General features: G+C 46.0%; 1 protein-coding gene across 1 annotated transcript in view; it reads left to right on the top strand.

The window, feature by feature from the left end:
- Positions 1-16,369, top strand: part of Vps33a (VPS33A core subunit of CORVET and HOPS complexes) — a 29,340-nt gene that overhangs the window by 6,302 nt on the left and 6,669 nt on the right. Inside the window, exons 5-9 of the mRNA XM_031337825.1 lie at positions 1,632-1,748; positions 3,053-3,227; positions 7,824-8,020; positions 13,338-13,464; positions 15,699-15,766. Of these exons, the coding sequence (XP_031193685.1) occupies positions 1,632-1,748; positions 3,053-3,227; positions 7,824-8,020; positions 13,338-13,464; positions 15,699-15,766 (684 nt within the window). The remainder of the gene's footprint in view (positions 1-1,631; positions 1,749-3,052; positions 3,228-7,823; positions 8,021-13,337; positions 13,465-15,698; positions 15,767-16,369) is intronic.

Genomic DNA, 16,369 nt, shown 5'->3' with positions numbered 1-16,369 from the left:
TCTCTCTCTCTCTCTCTCTCTCTCTCTCTCTCTCTCTCTCTCTCTCTCTCCCTCTCCCCCTCCCCCTCTGTGATTCTTTTGTTTTACTGGGTTTTAAGTACTGTTTTAATTTTTCTTTTTTAGACAGGCTTCCTGTAGCCCTCACTCATAGCACATACAATATTCTCTCTCTGTGTCTCCTGGGTTTTAGAACTGAGAGGTGTGTGTGTGTGTGTGTGTGTGTGTGTGTGTGTGTGTGTGTGAGAGAGAGAGAGAGAAAGAGAGAGAGAGAGAGAGAGAGAGAGAGAGAAATGAATGCGACACTGGGCTCACCTGATGAATGTTCAGTGCCAGCACATAGTGTTAACATGTTCATTTTAATACCTAAAACCCAGAGTATCTCAAGGCAGCCAACCTAGTAAGAACTCTAAGGCTTCTGTTGTGTGGGTGAGCAAGTTTGGGGCCCAATATGAGCTTTTAAATATTAATGTGTAGTAGCATTCATCCTAAAATGTCCTTGTAGCTTGAAATGCCATGTGGGATTCCCTGTGGAAGGGGTGGGCCATTAATGTGTAGGATTCCCTCACTGGCTGTTGTGATGGGCGAGGCTCCAGCTGATCCAGTGAGTGGCTAGCATAACCACCATTCAGGTTAAATCTGTTGTTGCTGAGGGTGTGGCTCAGAAGTGGGACAGTGTGCTTGAGGCCCTGGGTTTGATTCCCAGAACTACCAAAACAAGAAGAGGAAAAGAAATGTCATGCCAGGTTTCACAGCAAACTCCTTTAATCCCAGTACATCCAAGGCAGAGGCAGGTGGATCTGAGTTCGAGGCCAGCTTGGTCCACAGAGTGAGTTCCAGGACAGCCAGAGCCACACAGAGAAACTTTGTCTTGAAAAACAAAACAAAATGAACCCCTTTCTCATTAGCTTGGAAATCTTTTTTAAAGCTAGCATTATAGGAGGAGAGTCATTGTGGTAATCAAGCTTTTGAAGATGGAGTGAGCCATGGAAGTATTCAAAACATGCATCTCATGACATTCTTGTCCCGGGCTGTTGTGCTGAGAAAGCATTATAAACGTCAGTCCTAGAGGAGTCAGGGATGAGGCTTCCAGTGTGAAGCATAAACCCCTGTGGTGTGTCTGCTGAGACAGCCCCACTGTGCTGGTAATCACCTCCCCCCTCCTCAGCCCCTGGGCCCTCACTGCCATCCCCGCTCCTGGCTTTGGATACTGAAGAGACTCCAAGGTAATTGCAGTGGGGTGTTGGGACAAAAGGCACCTCTTTTTTTCTTTTTTTCTTTTTATTTGAGACAAGCTTTCACTATATATCCTTGGTTGGCTTGAAATGCTGTGTAGACTAGGCTGACCTTGAACACATGGATCTCCTTGCCTCTCCTCCTGAGTTCTGACATTAAAGATAGGTGCCACCAGAACTGGTCTACAAAAGAGAAGCATTTTGATTTTTTCCATCTCATGGTTTTCATCTTTATCTTTTGCCTGTCTCAAATGGGGTGCCATGTAGCACAGAGGGGCCCAATAGCACCCGGTGGCCCAGGACTCCTGTCCCAGCCATCTTTTTGACTTGTAACTGGATGGTGATTGTAAAACAGTTGTTGGTGGTGGTGGTCCACAGAAGCTGGTGTTGTCTCCACAGGAGTGCTACTTGGAAGGTGACCAGACAAGCCTGTACCACGCAGCCAAGGGGCTGATGACCCTGCAGGCACTGTATGGAACCATCCCCCAGATTTTTGGGAAAGGAGAATGTGCTCGGGTAAGAACCCTCTGTTTTCTGGTTTTATCCAAAATAGGGGTAAAAGGGGGAAACTTGAGAGACACAGCCAGTCCCTTTATTTCATGTGCATCCATGCTGAGAGCTCCTTACCCATGCGTCTGAGTTGAGGGCTTGGTTTCCTCCCTGCAGTTCACAGGTCACTCATGCTCAGTACTCACAGGGCGTGGGAACAAGCCACCGTGAGAGGTTCCCAGAGGTGACCATGATCACAAGTCTCTCTTTTGCCGTCTGCTTAAAGGCACGCTGTTGACACTTGTGCACTTGTTTGTTAGCTTGGCCATGTAAATGTATTCTGATCATGTTACAGATGTGCAGTGTGACTTAGGTTTCAGTGGGGACAGAGTCACAGAGCTCTTGGCTGTGAGTCCTATACAAATGAATAGTTTTTGAGACATGGTTTCCCTGTGTAGCCCTAACTATTCTGGAACTCCCTTGATAGACCAGACTGGCCTCAAACTCAGAGATCCGCCTGCCTCTGCCTCTTGCGTGCCGGGAATAAAGGTGTGCGCCACCACAGCTCAGCCTTCAGTAGAAGCATATCAGCGGACTAAACACAAAACAAGACAAGGATTAGCATTGATCTGTGACTAAAGCTGTGACCAGGGCTGGAGAGATGGCTCAGTGGCTAAGAACACTTCCTGCTCTTCCACAGGACCCAAGTTTAGTTCTCAGATCCCACTACAACCACCTGTAATTCCAGACTCAGGGCTTACGAGGCCCTCTTAAAACCAAGTTGGGCACTGCACTTGTGCACAAAGCCACTCCCAGACAGATGTATTCATGTAAATAAAAAATGATAAATCTTTAAATTTCTTTTATTTCTATGCATCTTGTGAGTTTATGTGCAGATACCCATGGAGGGCAGAGAATGTGTAGATGGGTTCCTTATAACCGAACTTATACTTAGTTGTAAGCTACTAGAGGTAGAGGCTGGAAATTGAACCTATGCCCCCTGCAGGAACAGTAGCTGCTCTTAATCACTAAGCCATCTCTCCTGCCCTAAAAATAATGAAATCTTAGGAACACTGGATCAGCACTGGTTATTGCATCATCTTTAGAGATTGTAGAACACAACCACCTCATATAGCAGTCGTCGGTTGTGACTGGAGCAGGGTGCCACTGTTGGCTCTGAGATGAATGGTGGTTAACTGTAGGTATTTTTTGTTAGCTGTTTATTTCATTATCAGTCTGGCCCTGGCTGCTTTTCTGTTTTTTGCCTTTGGATTATTGTTTTCTTTGAAGCAGAGTCTTAAGCTCCACCTGATCCCATGTTTCGTTTCTAGCAAGTGGCCAATATGATGGTCAGGATGAAGAGGGAGTTCACAGGAAGCCAGAACTCAGTGTTCCCTGTGTTTGATAACCTCTTGCTGCTTGATCGCAACGTGGATCTCCTAACGCCGCTTGCCTCCCAGCTCACGTACGAAGGCCTCATCGATGAGATTTATGGCATTCAGAACAGTGAGTGAGCTGACATCTGCGCTTTCACCGCTCACTGTTAGGATGAAAGTATCCGCTGTGTGCAGGCTATGGCTTTACAGTTCCCTCTCGAGGGTTGTTTGAATGTAAAGGTCCAGAGGTTCTGTTTTTCTTCTTTTCCTCCTCTCAACCCCCTGCCCCTTGTGTTTTGAAACAGTGTGTTCATAGCCCAAGCTAACATGGAATTTAACATATAGCTCAGGCTGGCCTTTGCCTCCCTAATGTTGTGGTTACATTGAGGTTTGAGTTATCACACCTAACTAAATATCCAATTTCTTCTCTTTTTTTTCTTTCTTCCTTCTCTGCATAGCCCTGGCTGTCCTGGAACTCACTCTGTATGTAGACCAGGCTGACCTCAAACTCAGAGATTTGCCTGCCTTTGCCTCTGAGTGCTGAAAATGAAGGTGTGCGCCACCACTGATCAGCCAAAGTTTTCTCTACATTATTAATTTATTGTGCATGTGTGTGCACACATACATGTACATGGGCACCTACCATGAATATATATGGAGGTCAGAGGAGACAAGCACCTTAACCCATTGGCCTCTCACTCGCCCCTGATTTTATATATATATATATATATAAAACCATATACATATATATGTATGTGTGTATATATATATATTTAAAGTTTTATTTTAGTTATTATATGTAAGTACACTGTAGCTGTCTTCAGACAGTTCAGAAGAGGGCATCAGATCTCATGATGGATGGTTATGAGCCACCGTGTGGTTGCTGGGATTTGAACTCAGGACCTTCAGAAGAGTAGTCAGTGCTCTTAACTACTGAGCCATCTCTCTAGCCCCAATTTTTTGTATTTTTGATACAAAATATTGCTTTCTATCCCAGGCTGGCGATCTCTGGTCTTGTTGGTTTAGCTCTTAATTGCTGGAAGTTTGGACTTAGATGGTCACCACCATACCCTGCCCAGCGGTTCTTTAGGAAGTTTCCTTTGCATATAAGTCAACACAGCAGAGAAAGAATGCTGGCTTGTCTTGTGGGTCTAAGGCTAGTCATCTGACGACCACAGTGCTGACTCAGGCTGGCCAGATGGTCCATGCCCGCTGTGCCTGCTGCACGTGAGCTGAGGCTAGCCACAGATGGCACCACACCCCCCTGTGGCTGGTGGTGATTAGGCGAGCCTCTGAGTCTAGAAGGAAGCATAAGGTTTAGATGGATGTTCACGCACAGAGAAACAGTACAAGTGCTGGGAGCTGGGACCAGCCAGCTTGCCTTGCGTTGAAGTGTGCAGTGACATTCTCAGTGACTGCTCAGGAGGTGCAGATCTCTAGATGGACACCTTGGAAGACCGGGGCTTATCGAGTGGTTAGGCCAGAGGTCACAGCATGTTTTATTTGTATAGTTTTGGCCAACATAGTATTTGATTCTGTTAGCATTTAAAATGTAAGGTATTATTAATAGTCTTGATTTATGCCTTATATCAAAAAGCACCTATGTTGTGGCAGTCCCTAGAGCTCACTCTCACTTAGCAGCCAGTACACAGCCCCTTTAGACAAGGTCTGTTCCGCTCTGTACCATGGATAGTCAAGCACACGCACACGCATGCACACACACTCAGGCCCACTGGCTGCCATGGCCTCTTGACATTCTAGAGCTGCAGATATTTAAAGATGTGAAACCCACAAAGCCTGGGGGGCAGGATGTGGGCTGCTGCTGGTTCCTTTTAGGGTGAGAATCTAGAACTGACTGCTGCAGCATTAAAACTGCACACTAAAGTAACTGTAAAATGGGCAAAGTGATAAATTTATGTTCTCAACTTTTTATCAAGACAGTGAGTGTGAGGTGGGAGAACAGGACAGTGGCAGCTGAGGAGAGAGAAGAGATGTTTCCAGAAGAGACTTACTGATACAGCCGCATGTCTTGTTTTGTTTTGTTTTGTTTTTAACTTGTTCCCTAAAATGGTATCCTTGGAAGAAGAGCTCATTCCAGTATGCTGGATAGCAGTCGGCAGTCAGCATGGCGTGGGCCTCTGCAGAGAACACCAGGAGATGGTTAAAGGAGAGAGTTAGGGATGAGGAAGGGTCTGGGAGGGGTGGCCTGTGAGCAGGCCTCAGGATGGCTGTGTGGGAGGTGTGGCCTGTGAGCAGGCCTCAGGATGGCTGTGTGGGAGTGGAGAGGGGTGGCCTGTGAGCGGGCCTCAGGATGGCTGTGTGGGAGTGGAGAGGGGTGGCCTGTAAGCGGGCCTCAGGATGGCTGTGTGGAAGGTGGGTAGGGGTCATCCAAGGAGAGAAAGCACATGTGGACTCATAGCCTCTTCACAGTGTGGTTTCATGACTCCAATGCTGATTAAGGAGAAACTGGGAAAACAGAGCAAAGAGACATGCCCTCTCCCACCCCTGTGACCTGGCCCACCCCTGCTGAAGCCCAAACCCCAGCAGTCGTCTTCATTCTTGGAAGTCTTTCTCTTTGCAGAATTTATTTCTCAGAGTAAATTGGAAATCTGATTGTACAGATTGTCTTAAATGCCACAGGTGAAGACAGAGGCCAGCCGAGCCATTGGTTCTCTCTGTCCACCACGTGAGGTTGAACCTGGTTCATCTACTGAGCCATCTTGCCGGCCTTCAACTTTGTGTGTGCTTTGCTATAATGATGGCTAGTCTCATAGCACGCGTGGGATGTAATACTAAGTTCCACAGTGTGTCTAGGTTTAAGGAGTTATTTAGGTTAGGTACTTTCATGACCTTAAAAGCACCTGCACATATAACCTTTTATTGTAGGTCAGGTTACCTTTCTTTACCATATTCCATGATGCCAGGAATTTTAGCAGTCAAAAAGTGTTAATATCATGCAGCTGGCAAGATGACTCAGCTTGTAAGGGCACTGGACACCAAGCTCGACACCTGTGGTTTGACCCTTGGGACCCACATGGTGGAAGGAAAGAACTGACTCCTACAAGTTGTACGCACAATAATTGTTAAAAAAAAAAAAAAAAAAAGTATAGAATTCGTTTACATTGTAAGAAGCTTGGTACATGTCCCTGTTACTTTCAGAAGCTCATCAGCACCTCTTAAGGATGTTTCTGGTGGCAGTGATGGATGGCTTTACAGGAACAGCAGTGGGAGAAGAGGCTGGCAGCTCCTTTGTAGAGGAACTGGAGAGCTGGTGGAACTTATTCTAGCCTGGTGGAGATGGGAAGTAAACGTTTTGGGTTTCTGCAGCTTACACTGTAGCTGGAATCTCCAGACCCTGGTGCAGAGTAGGTATAGAATGGGCACCTGTGTCAATCAAACCTAACTACGGAAGCAACAAGTGTGGAGGCCCTTAGTACAATTTCCCTGACCAAAAATAAGAAACAAAACAAACTGGGTGAATTTGACTCCAGGGGCAAAGATTCTGACCCTTCCCCCTCCTCTCTCTTTCTGTGTGTGTGTGTGTGTGTGTGTGTGTGTGTGTGTGTGTGTAAATCTAAAACAAAAGTTTCATTTTAAAGAGCTCCAACCTTGGGAGTGGAGAGATGGCTTGGTAGTTAAGAACATTGGCTGCTCTTACAGGACCCAGGTTTGGTTCCCAGCATCCTCATGGTGATTCCTAACTGTCTATAACTCCAGCCCCAGGGCACCTAGCATCCTCTTTTGGTCTCCTTGGGTACCACATGAACATGGCATGCAAACACATGTTGGGCCCCATTTGGCCCTGGTATGGGCTTTGAGGACAAACCCGAGCCTGGCTTGGATTTTGTAAACTGTTTCAGTTGCTTCCATACTGGAGTAACTCAGCACAACCTGCTTAAGCCTGCCTTTGCCTAGCTACTGCTGACATAGAATAACTTTGTTGGCTCCATCAGTCACCCCATACCCTTTGTCAACTTTCCCCTCCCCATAGTTATCTCACCTCAGCAAAAAACTCCACCTCCTCTCTCAGCCCTTTATAAAGAAAAGATCGATACAATAAAATACAATAAAACCAGTTCCTGCTTTGACAGACTCCCGGCTCCAGCTCCAGGTGGTTATTCTCTGGATGGCAGGAGATCCAAGCTGTGACACCCACCATCCCGCTTAGCCCTGGGAGGCTAGGCTAGACCGGGTTCTCTCTCTTGCCTGGTTCTGCCAGCAGAGACCCCAGCAAACACACACACAGCCAAAACATCCATACACATGAAAATAATTATTTTCTTTTTAAAAACTCTACCATCTTTGACTACTTACTATGAACACCCAGGAATTTTCTATCTTGTTTACTGCTACAGTGCAGGCCGGCCTCAAACTCACAGAGGTTCTCCTGAGTACTAGGGTTCACCTGGGGCATCCCCTTGCTGGTGAGATTCCGTTTTAGAAACTCATTGTTATGGTGGTTTCTCTTGTCTGTCCATAATGACAATTGGAGCTGTTAAATGGGTGCTGAAGAGCCACTGTGCCTAGGCGCAGGCCATGGAAAGAGGAAAGCCAGAGCTGAGTGCCCTTGTCTTCTAACACTCTCAGAAGTCAAGAGTCACTGCTCAGCTTGTGGCTGACAGCACAGACTGCTGTTCTGCAGTGGTTTGCCAGAGGCATTTTGTGCCCGGGCATTTGAGTCTTGGGTCTTCCTGTAACTGCTCAAGTGCGTGTTCTCCACCTTCAGGTTATGTGAAGTTACCTCCAGAGAAGTTTGCACCCAAGAAGCAGGGCGGTGGTGGTGGGAAAGACCTTCCCACAGAGGCTAAGAAGCTCCAGCTCAACTCTGCAGAGGAGCTCTATGCCGAGATCCGAGACAAGAACTTCAACGCGGTGGGCTCTGTGCTCAGCAAGAAGGCGAAGATCATCTCCGCAGCCTTTGAGGTGAGCCAAGTGAGCCTTGGCTGCCGTCCTGCCCGGGACACTGAAGGAACTGGGCTCCTGGCCACACTGCAGGAGCTTTGAGGCCAGACTTGTATTTGCCTGAGATGTTTAGTATGTGATCAGGTATAAGCCAAAGTAGGAAAGCATAAGGAACCTTATTAGAAAACGATTCTTTGATGTGCTCATAATTTTACCAGTTACTAAAGACAGAGAGATTTGCATGCTAGGAAGGTACCCATGCTTGATGACTTTCATGTAAAGAATTGAATCTTGGCTGAATATTTGATAATCTGGACCTAGGGCATCTTCAGTGGTTTTTGTTTTCTCTTGTTTTCAGAGTGGAATGATGCTTTGATTTTATAATTGTGAATACTTAGACTGCCCCTTCCTACATAATATACAGCACAGAATGGCAGGGGTGTGTTTAGGGCCATTTCAAAATAATGGAACTGGGCATGGTGGCATACCACTTTATTTATTTATTTATTTATTTATTTATTTATTTATTTATTTATTTGGGGGGTGGGGGTTCAAGACAAGGTTTCTCTGTATAGCCCTGGCTGTCCTAGAACTCACTCTGTAGACCAGGCCAGCCTCGAACTCAGAAATCTGCCTGCCTCTGCCTCCCAAGAGCTGGGATTAAAGGCGTGTGCCACCACTACCCAACTGCATACCATTTTAATCTAGCACTTGAGAGGCAGAGGAGGATGGATTGCTGGCCAGCCAGGGCTACAAGCAAGACCCTAACTCAAAAAAAGGGGTAGAGTGGGAAAAGAAAAAAAGAAATCCTTGGAAATTAAAGGTTCTCAAACTGTGTGTGTGTGTGTGTGACTTGTGCATATGGAAGCCAGAGATCATCCTATTTTAGGTGATGTTTCACAGGAGCTATTGGGATTTGTTTTTTTTGTTTGTTTGTTTTTGTTTTGTTTTTGTTTTTTGCTTTTTGAGACAGAGTTTCTCTGTGTAGCCCAGGCTACCCTGGAACTCACTCTGTAGACCAGTCTGGCCTTGAACTCAGAAATCCACCTGTCTCCGCCTCCCAAGTGCTGGGATTAAAGGCGTGCGCCATCACTGCCCAGCTCCTTACCTTGGATGTTGCTTTTTGTTTTGTTTTTTTGAGACATGGTCTCTTGTCCTGCAGCACAGGCTGCTGGCCAGCAAGCTCCAGGGATTCCCCCATCTCTTCTTTTCCAGCACAGAGATTACAAATGCATGCCACTACACTTTTTTTTTCCTTTAGATTTATTTATTTTTATGTAGATGAGTGCCTGACCTGCATGTATATTTGTATAGCACATCTGTGCCCCGTGCCATTGCAAATCAGAACAGGGGTTGGATCTCCTGGAGCTACAGTTATGGATGGCTGTGAACCACTCAGGGAGTGCTGGGAACCAAACCCTGCTCCTGTGTAGAAACATCAGTGTCCTTAATGTCTGAGCCATTTCCAGTACCTTCAGCTCTTTATATAGGTTCTGGGGGTCAGACTCCCGTCCTGGTACCTCCTCGGCAGCCACTCCCCACAGCTGCCTCCTCAGTCCACACTTAATGATTTAAAAAAAAAAAAAAGGAAAAGAGGAAGGAAAAACTAAACTCAAATAGCAGTTTTACTTGTAATTTTTTTTTTTTTTTGGTCTGTTTAATTTATTTGGCGTTTTTTGAGACAGGGTCTTGGTAGCCCAAGCCACTTGAAATTTGCTTTGTAGCCAAATGTAGCTTTTATGACCTTGAATTCTTGACCCTTCTGGGATCACAGGCCTGCACATTACAGCTGGTTTGTGCAGTGCTGTGGACTAAACCCAGGGCTTCCTGTGTGCTGGACACTCTGCCAACTACATTACATCCCTAGTCCCCTAAGGAGCATTTTCAAAATTCTCCTTATGTTTTTTTTTTTTTTTCCTCCCAGACAGGGTCTCACTGGGTAGCCCAGGCTGGTCTGGAGTTCCTATAGGAAAATACTAAGTTTTCTGTTACTAAACTGTTACATTTCTTTAAGAACAGAAATCTTTTGTATAGTGAAGTTACTGCAGTTCATAGTGTGAAGCAGCATTGACTCTAGGCTGCCAGGGTTAGGCAGGGTCCACCGCCTGCAGGTGCCCCACATTGTGTGTTCAGGACTGAGGCTTTAGCAGGCACTGCCCGAAATGTATTTCCGTTAATTTTTGGACAATGCATGTTCAGAAACTAATGTTTTGTGGCCCCCATGTTCATTCGCATGGTCCTTTCTGATTGTGATCAGCAGTTTAAGCAGCTTGGTGAGGGCTGGCGGTGGCTCACCAATTGAGAGTGCTGCTTTTGCAGAGGACCAGAGTTCAATTCCCTGCACTCACAGCAAGGGGCTCACAACCACTGGGACTCCAGTTCCAGGGAATCTGAGGCCCCCTTCCCGCCTTCTCTGGTACCTGAACCACACTGACAAATCCACCCAGAGACACCCCTCCCCCCACACACACACGTACACATAATTAAAAATAAAATAAATCTTTTTTTTTTTTGAAGTTGGGCTATAGTATACCTGTCTCATTTTAGATCGGTGCAGATTCAAGGGGAACCCAAGGTTTTCTTTCTTTTCTTCTTAAGAAATTTTGTTATTTATTTTTCTGGCACTGGGTATTGAACTCAGAGTCTTGACCAAGCTAGTCAGCGCCCTACCTCTGAGCTATGTCACTAGCCTAGGCTTTCTTGGTTTTTAGACTTTTTCTCAAGCCTGTAATGACAGTGCTGTGCTAAGTGTTCCTGTTAGGGATGTGAGAGCATGGGTGTTGATAGGTTCTCATAAACAATGTCCCGTGACCTTTGTTAAGTCCTTTTCTCCTCCCTGAGAGGACACCTGCTGTACTAGAGATAGATATCCTGTGGTACGATGTGCAGCCATGGTAAGCTGCTGAGGCTGGGCCAGCAAGGCAGTGGCAGGGGAGCCCACAAGTGTGATATGATAATGAGATCACAATCCCCAGCCTCGCAGAGCTTCATTATCACTGTCCTGCCTCCTCATGTCTTTAACCTGTTTATTCTTGTTGAGCTGGTTTTGAAATGTGGGGATTCTATTAGATTTAGAAAATAACTGTTTAGGCTCTAGAGATAGAAATTGGGAGACTTTTTGAAAACTGCTTATGTTTTTGTTGTTGTATCTGTGGTTGTAAATGTTATCTTTACTAGAGATTTTTATCTGTATGATTAGCTCTGTATTTCTGAAGACATTTCTGGGTGACACCATTAGAATGTTCTCATCAGGTAGTGGCAGCAGCAGCAGTAGTAGCCCATACCTTTAATCCTAGCACTTAGGAGGCAAAGGCAGGTAGATCCTTGAGTTCAAGGCCTGCCTGGTCTACAGAGCAAGTTCCAGGAAACCCAGGGCTGTCACACAGAGAAACCCTGTCTTAACCTGCCCTCCCTTCCCCCAAATAAGTTCTCATCAATAAGCAGGGTTCACTTTGTTCTTGGGCTAGATTCACTATTGATCTTCAATGCCAGACGGGATTAGTTTCACTTACACAGAAAATTTTTGTTCAGTTTTGATTTTTGAAATGATCTGGCTGAGAATGACCTTCAGCTTCTGATCCTTCTGTCTTCCCAAGGGCTGTGAGTCAGCTCTGGCCTGCCTGACTTAGACACCGTCTGCAACTATTGGCTCCTCTGGATGGGACTTAAATGTTTAGATCTTAGAGCTGTGTGTGTGTGTGTGTGAGTGTGGGGGGGGGAGGGAGAGAGGGAGGGAGAGACCAACCCACCCCAAGGCCCCACTCAGGCTAGGTCAGTGCTGTACTACTGCACTGTATCCTCAGCTACCTTAAAAAACATCTTGTGCCGGGCAGTGGTGGCGCATGCCTTTAATCCCAGCACTTGGGAGGCAGAGACAGCCAGATTTCTGAGTTCGAGGCCAGCCTGGTCTACAGAGTGAGTTCCAGGACAGCCAGGGCTACACAGAGAAACCTTGTCTCGAAAAACCAATAGAACAAACAGACAAACATCTTGTATATGTGTGTGGTGTGTTCATATGTCAGCATGTAGTGTTCTGCTGAGCCAGCAGTCGGTGTCCTGCTGTCACTCTCCTCATTCCCTTGATACAAGCATCTCACTGAACCCCAACCTAGATCCCCCTGTCTTGACCCTGCCCAGGGCTGCCCTTGTACCCAATGCTTGGGCATGTATGACAACATTCTTCCCTGCTGAGTCTTCCAACCCTGAGCTTTGTGGGGTTTTAGTTTATGTTGTTTTGTCTTTGTTACAGCATTTTACTGTATAGCCTACACTGGCCTCATACTCTAGATCTTCCTGCCCTGGTCTCCCAAGTGTTGTTGTCATCATGCATGTGCACCCTACACCCAACTCACCACCTCCTCCTTCTTTTCTTCCTCTTCCTCTTCCTCTTCCTCCTCCCCCTCCTCTTCCTCCTCTTTCTCCTCCTCCTCCCCCCCCTCCTCCTCCTGCTCCTTTCCTTCTTCTTCTTTGTTTTTTTAAATAAAGTCAAAGCCTCTACATAGCCCTGGCTGTCCTGGAACTCATTATGTAGACCAGGCTGGCCTCAAACTCATAGAGATCCTCCTGCCTTTGCCCCCTTTGGATTAAAGGCATGCGCCACCCTATCCAATCTCATTTTTTTAAAAAACTTAAAAGTTTGGGGCTTTTTGCTGCTTTAGATTTTTTGAGTCAGGGTCTCACAGTGTGACCCTGGCTGTGTGGGAGCATTCTGTAAAGACTAGGTTGGCCTCAGGCTCACAGAGATCTGCCCATCTTCGCCTCCCGACTGTTGGAGAGAGTTTGTATTAGATACCTAACTCTGTCCTTCATTAATACTCAGATGCACACAAAATATATAAAGTATGAACCAGTGTGTGCAAAGAGAGTGTAGTAGGCATTCTCTCTGAAGAAGCTCTGTGTAGACCACACACACCGTCAGCTTCCGGGGTGGCTTTACCTTTTTTTTTTTTTTACATCTTTGTAAAAATACATATATACACACATTTATATATACATACATATATATACACATTTATATATGCACATACATTCATTCCTATATACACACACATATACATATACACACATATTATATATACGTACATAATACATATATACATACATGCATACATACATACATGTGTGTGTACATGCATGGAGATGAAAGAACGTTGAAGGAGTTCTCTCCTTTCTCCCTGTGGGTTCTGGTATGGAGCAGCACCATCTTATTGTACTTTTCTCCTGTCTGTGATTTTTAGAGCTGGGTTTAGCTTGATTTGCGTTCCCCCTTCATGATGTTGATGAAACACCCTGTGAGATGCTCCCCTGCCTCACAGTCCTGCCGCCTGTTCTGTTCCAGGAGCGACACAACGCTAAGACGGTTGGGGAGATCAAGCAGTTTGTGTCCCAGCTACCCCACATGCAGGCAGCCAGAGGATCACTCGCCAACCACACCTCAATTGCAGAGTTAATCAAAGATGTCACCAGTGAGTATCTTTTGGTGTAGTTCTGACCATGGGCAGGTCAGCTGTGGTTTTTGTGTTTTTATGTATTTATTTTATTATTTTGGTGTTAGAGATCAAACTATGTATGAAACAAGTGCTTGACCACTGGACCACTCACAGCTGGTTCCATTTTAGGATGCATGGGTCTCAGTAGTAGTGTGTGGACTTTGTTAGGTAGGGGTTCATGGAGCCTGATTGGTATTGTTTTTGTTTGTTTGTTTGGTTGGTTGGTTGATTTTTTCAAGACAGGGTTTCTCTGTATAGCCCTGGCTGTCCTAGAGCTTACTTGGTAGACCATGCTGGCCTCGAACTCAGAAGTCTGCCTGCCTCTGCTTCCCGAGTGCTGGAATTCAAGGCGTGTACCACCACTGCCTGGCTCAGATTGGTCTTAAACTTGATGTACAACCAGGTCTGGCATGAACTCCTGATCCCCTTACTTGTACCTCCCCAGTGATGGGGTGACAAGTGTGTGCCACTGTGCCTGACTACGTGTGTGACTGTTAACAGGAATCTGTGCCTGGGCGAAGAAAACAGCCTGTTGGTTAAGAGCATTTGCTGTTCTTGCAGCAGACCCAGGTTCAACTCCCAGCAGCCAGCAGTAGGTAGCTCACAGCTGCCTCTAACCCCAGTGCAGGGGATCTCATTGACCTCTGAGGGCACCCGCACTCACACACACTTGCCCAAACACAGACACACACACTGAGGTACACACGAATAACAATTAAATCTTTTAAAAATGTTACATTTGTGATTAACTCAGTTGATTTATTCATCTTCAGGTAAGCTATCTAGAATAATAGAAAAGCACTCATCCAGGAGATTCCCTGGTAACGATACGAAGCAGTTCCTGTTTTTTGGTAATGTTTTTCTTTATGAAGGATTATTTAATTAAAACTATGTAATGTTCTGGGATTTTATTAGGACTCTAGTTTTGGTCCCCTTGAGAACTGTGCAAAGCACTTGTAATACTAGATAGCATTTGGGAGGCTAAGGCAGGAAAACCCTAAGTTCAAGGACAGCTTGAGCTATATTATGACACTCAAACAAGAAAGAAAATGGACTGGGAAAAAAGCTAGGGCAGTAGGCGGCTTACCTCATGTGGCAGCGTGTGTCTGTAGTGCCGGTGCTGGGCTGAAGGCCAGACAGAGCTCAGGGCAGTCTAGGTGGGCTACATTAAACTTCTCCCCAGGAGCAAACTAAGCCAGGTATGGTGGCACACACTTTTAGTCCCATCCGTCAGGAGGCAGAGGTGGATCTCTGTGAATTTGATGCCATCCTAGTCTACATAGAGTGTTTAGGCTAGCCAGGTCCACACAGAGAAACTTTGTCTGAGCACCAACCACCCAACAAACAAAATATACAAAACAGACAAAAGGCCAGGAGCCATTCTGCAGAGATGGCTGCGTGTTATCAATAAGGACTACTTTCTCAACACGTTAACTTTAACCTTTAACTCCATTTCCAGGGAATCTGAAGACCTCTTATGGCTTTCCTGGGCATTTATACACTCATATGCACATGTACACATACTTGGGAAGCTAAAAGATAAGGATTGCTATGAATTCAAGGGTAGCTTGGGCTACACTATGAAATCCTGTCTTTTTTTTTAAGAAAGAAAGAAAGAAAGAAAGAAAGAAAGAAAGAAAGGGACAAAAAACTTCCTAAAGAATTGTCACAAAGAGCCTCACAAGATGCATATTGACCTAAATGTGAATCCATTTGACTCAGAGATGTAGACGCTGCGCGCTTGTTCAGTACCAAGTGTCAGGAATATGCTTTGAATCTTAGTTCAGTGTTGGAAAGTTAGTCTTTTGTCTCCTGGTGACAAAGGTAGGAACCTGTTGACATGAAGCCATGCTCTGGGGAAGTGAGCACTCCTTAATACTGGGGATCCCCCCAAGTCCTGGCCTGCAAGACTGGCCTGCAAGCAGCAGCGTGCAAAGAGCAGCGTGCAAGGAGCAGCGTGCAAGGAGCAGCGTGCAAGCAGCAGCGTGCAAGGAGCAGCGTGCAAGCAGCAGCGTGCAAGGAGCAGCGTGCAAGGAGCAGCGTGCAAGCAAAGCACTCAGTTTTGCTGCTTCCTGCCTGCTCCGCAGTCTCTACCTGTTGGGGTTGGCGTGCCTTATTTCCTACTCCTGCTCACTCGAGTGGAAGCATAGCGCTCAAATCAACTGACCCTGTTGAATTTCTAAGTCAAACATTTGCTTGTTACATTTTAGCCTCTGAAGACTTCTTTGATAAGTTGACAGTGGAGCAGGAGTTCATGTCTGGGATAGACACTGATAAGGTATGTGGGCCGTTCTACAGCAGAGCTGACGTTCATCACTGTAAGAGTAGAGCCAGGTAATTGGTTCATTGTGGTGGTGTCTGTGTTGTTGTTGAGACAGAAACTCACCATGTAGCCCTTGCTGGCCTAGAACTTGATATACAGACCAGTGTGGTCTTGAACTCAGAGATCCTCTTGTCTCTGCCTCCTGAGTACTCAAACGGAAGGAGAGCATCAGGTCCTCAATCCATTGTTTCGTTTTTCTATATGTGTGTGTGTGCTGTGTGTGTGTGTGCTCTGTGTATGTGTGTGTGTGTGCGCTCTGTGTGTCTGAGTGCGTGTGTGTGTGTGTGTGTGTGTGTGTGTGTGTGTGTGTGTGTGTGTTGGGGCTGGGGGTGTAGGTTTTTGACAAGAGAGCATCTTTCTGACATACCAAGAAATCTTAGGTTCAGATCCAGTACTCCCTCCAAAATAAATAACAACAATAACAACAACACACACACATACCAACCAGGTATGGTGGTATACGCTTATAATCCTAGCACTTGAGAGACAGAGCCGGGCAGTGGTGGCACACACCTTTAATCTCAGCACTTGGGAGGCAGAGGCAGGTGGATTTCTGAG

This window comes from Mastomys coucha, unplaced genomic scaffold (assembly GCF_008632895.1).
Source record: "Mastomys coucha isolate ucsf_1 unplaced genomic scaffold, UCSF_Mcou_1 pScaffold22, whole genome shotgun sequence".
Classification (NCBI taxonomy): Eukaryota; Metazoa; Chordata; class Mammalia; order Rodentia; family Muridae; genus Mastomys; species Mastomys coucha.
This window is presented reverse-complemented; position numbering and strand designations above follow the sequence as displayed.